This window comes from Pteropus vampyrus, unplaced genomic scaffold (genome assembly GCF_000151845.1).
Source record: "Pteropus vampyrus isolate Shadow unplaced genomic scaffold, Pvam_2.0 Scaffold40, whole genome shotgun sequence".
NCBI classification, from domain to species: domain Eukaryota; kingdom Metazoa; phylum Chordata; class Mammalia; order Chiroptera; family Pteropodidae; genus Pteropus; species Pteropus vampyrus.
This window is the reverse complement of record NW_011888821.1, coordinates 7,689,889-7,691,601: the sequence shown is the minus strand read 5'-3', so window position 1 is coordinate 7,691,601 and position 1,713 is coordinate 7,689,889. Positions and strand designations below refer to the sequence as shown.

The following is a 1,713-nucleotide window of genomic DNA, read 5'->3' as shown; positions in this document are numbered from 1 at the left end:
CATACAATTCTTCAAGAGATTTCAATAACCAAGGTTATCTTTATAGCTACAGTTTTTTCTTTCTTTTATCATGTACAGCTACAAAAACAAAACTTATTATTAGAAAAAAGGACATTTGGGTAACCACAAGCTGAAAACAATCAGCTAAGATATTCAAAACCAAGGGCGACAAATCTAACGCCCGCCCCCAGCAAACCCTCGACAGCTCTATGCTGGGGAAGCGACACGGTGAGGCGAGCCCCTGGCTCACACGGGGGCACAGCGCACCACAGGGCTCCTTCTGGACACCAGGAGCCCACGTCTCACCTGGACGAAGAAGTAGATGAGGCCCAGGGGTGGGATGATGACGGCCGCGATGGGCGTGGCCAGCAGGATGATGATGCAGGCGCCAATGACATTGAACAGGGAGCCCAGGAACATCTTGATGACCTGCGGGATCATCGAGTCCACCGTGTCCAGCTCCTTGGAGAAGCGGTTCACCAGGTTCCCACTGGGCGTCCGCTCGAAGAAGCTCATGGGCGACCGCAAGATGTTCTGCAGCAGGGCCAGGTGCAGGCGGCTGGAGGCCAAGATACCCCCGATGGACACCGCCATGGAGTAGCCGAACACGGTGACACCTACGAACACTCTGGCGTTAACCTCCGCAGCGGCAGGGGGCCGAGCGGAGGGCAGGGACGAGTGGCTGAGCCGCACTCTGCCTCCGTCAACGCCAGCTCTGCCACATACTGGCTCTGTGGCTTGGGCAACTTACTTAACCTCTCAGTTTCTGCATTTCTAAAAATGGGGAAAACAGTAGCTCCTACCTCATGGGATTGCTTCAAGGGTAAAACGAGTTAAAGCATGTGAAAGTGTTTAAAACAGAACCAGGAACCAAGTAAGTGCTCAGCAGACATTAGCCATTAGCACTAGTGCTGGTTTGGGGAGCCTCATGAGACCACAAGAAGTGGGTACGGCAGAGTTTCTCAACCTCGCTACTGACGTGGGGGCTGTGCTGTCTATTGCAAGATGCTTTAGCAGCATCCCTGGCCTCATTCGGAAGTTGTGACAACCGAGAAGATGTCCCTACGCTGCCAAACGTCCTTGAGTTAAAAACCACGAGTATAAACTAATTCTCGCTGTCAGGCAGCAGGTAAAAGTCCCCAGATGAGACTTTGCAGAAGTGCCTTCCCCCTACCTGGGCCCCATGGTCAGGGCCCCTGCTCACCCAAGCTCTGGGTGGCCTCTCTTCCTCAACTTCCCTCCCCAGTAAAAGGGGGCCCCGTGAAACAAAGCACCCAAGGAGCATTCATTCCACAAATAGCTGAGGGTCTACTGTGCGACAGGCACCGTTCGTCTGGGTTCGGCTTGGTTGGAGGTTTACAGAATGTTGACAAGTGAGGTCGGGGGTGGGACCAATTCTCTAATAAGACATGGATGCGGTTCCAAGTGCCAAAATCAGGTGGGGTGGGGGAGGATGCGGGGGCGGCCCCTACCTTGCAAGATGCCCAGGGCCCCGTAGACGCCCAGTCGGACTTCGGTGTGCATCTGGGTCCCGTTGACGATGGGGTCATCGGTCCAGATGCTCAGCCAATAGTTGGAGACCAGGGCAGCAATGTGGTTGCACAGGAAAAGGAAGATGCTCAGGAAGGAGATGAAAAGTCCGATGGCCTTCATGTAGTCCCAGTACACGGACAGCTTGACCTGGAGGCCACGCGAGAGCAGGCGTTTTACACG

At 54.3% G+C, this 1,713-nt stretch overlaps 1 protein-coding gene across 1 annotated transcript in view; it reads right to left on the bottom strand.

Moving 5' to 3' along the window:
* Positions 1-1,713, bottom strand: part of ABCC1 (ATP binding cassette subfamily C member 1) — a 126,668-nt gene that overhangs the window by 13,419 nt on the left and 111,536 nt on the right. Inside the window, exons 21-22 of the mRNA XM_023529668.1 lie at positions 1,473-1,708; positions 307-617 (exon numbers count right to left, since the gene is read on the bottom strand). Coding sequence (XP_023385436.1) covers positions 307-617; positions 1,473-1,708 — 547 coding nt within the window. The remainder of the gene's footprint in view (positions 1-306; positions 618-1,472; positions 1,709-1,713) is intronic.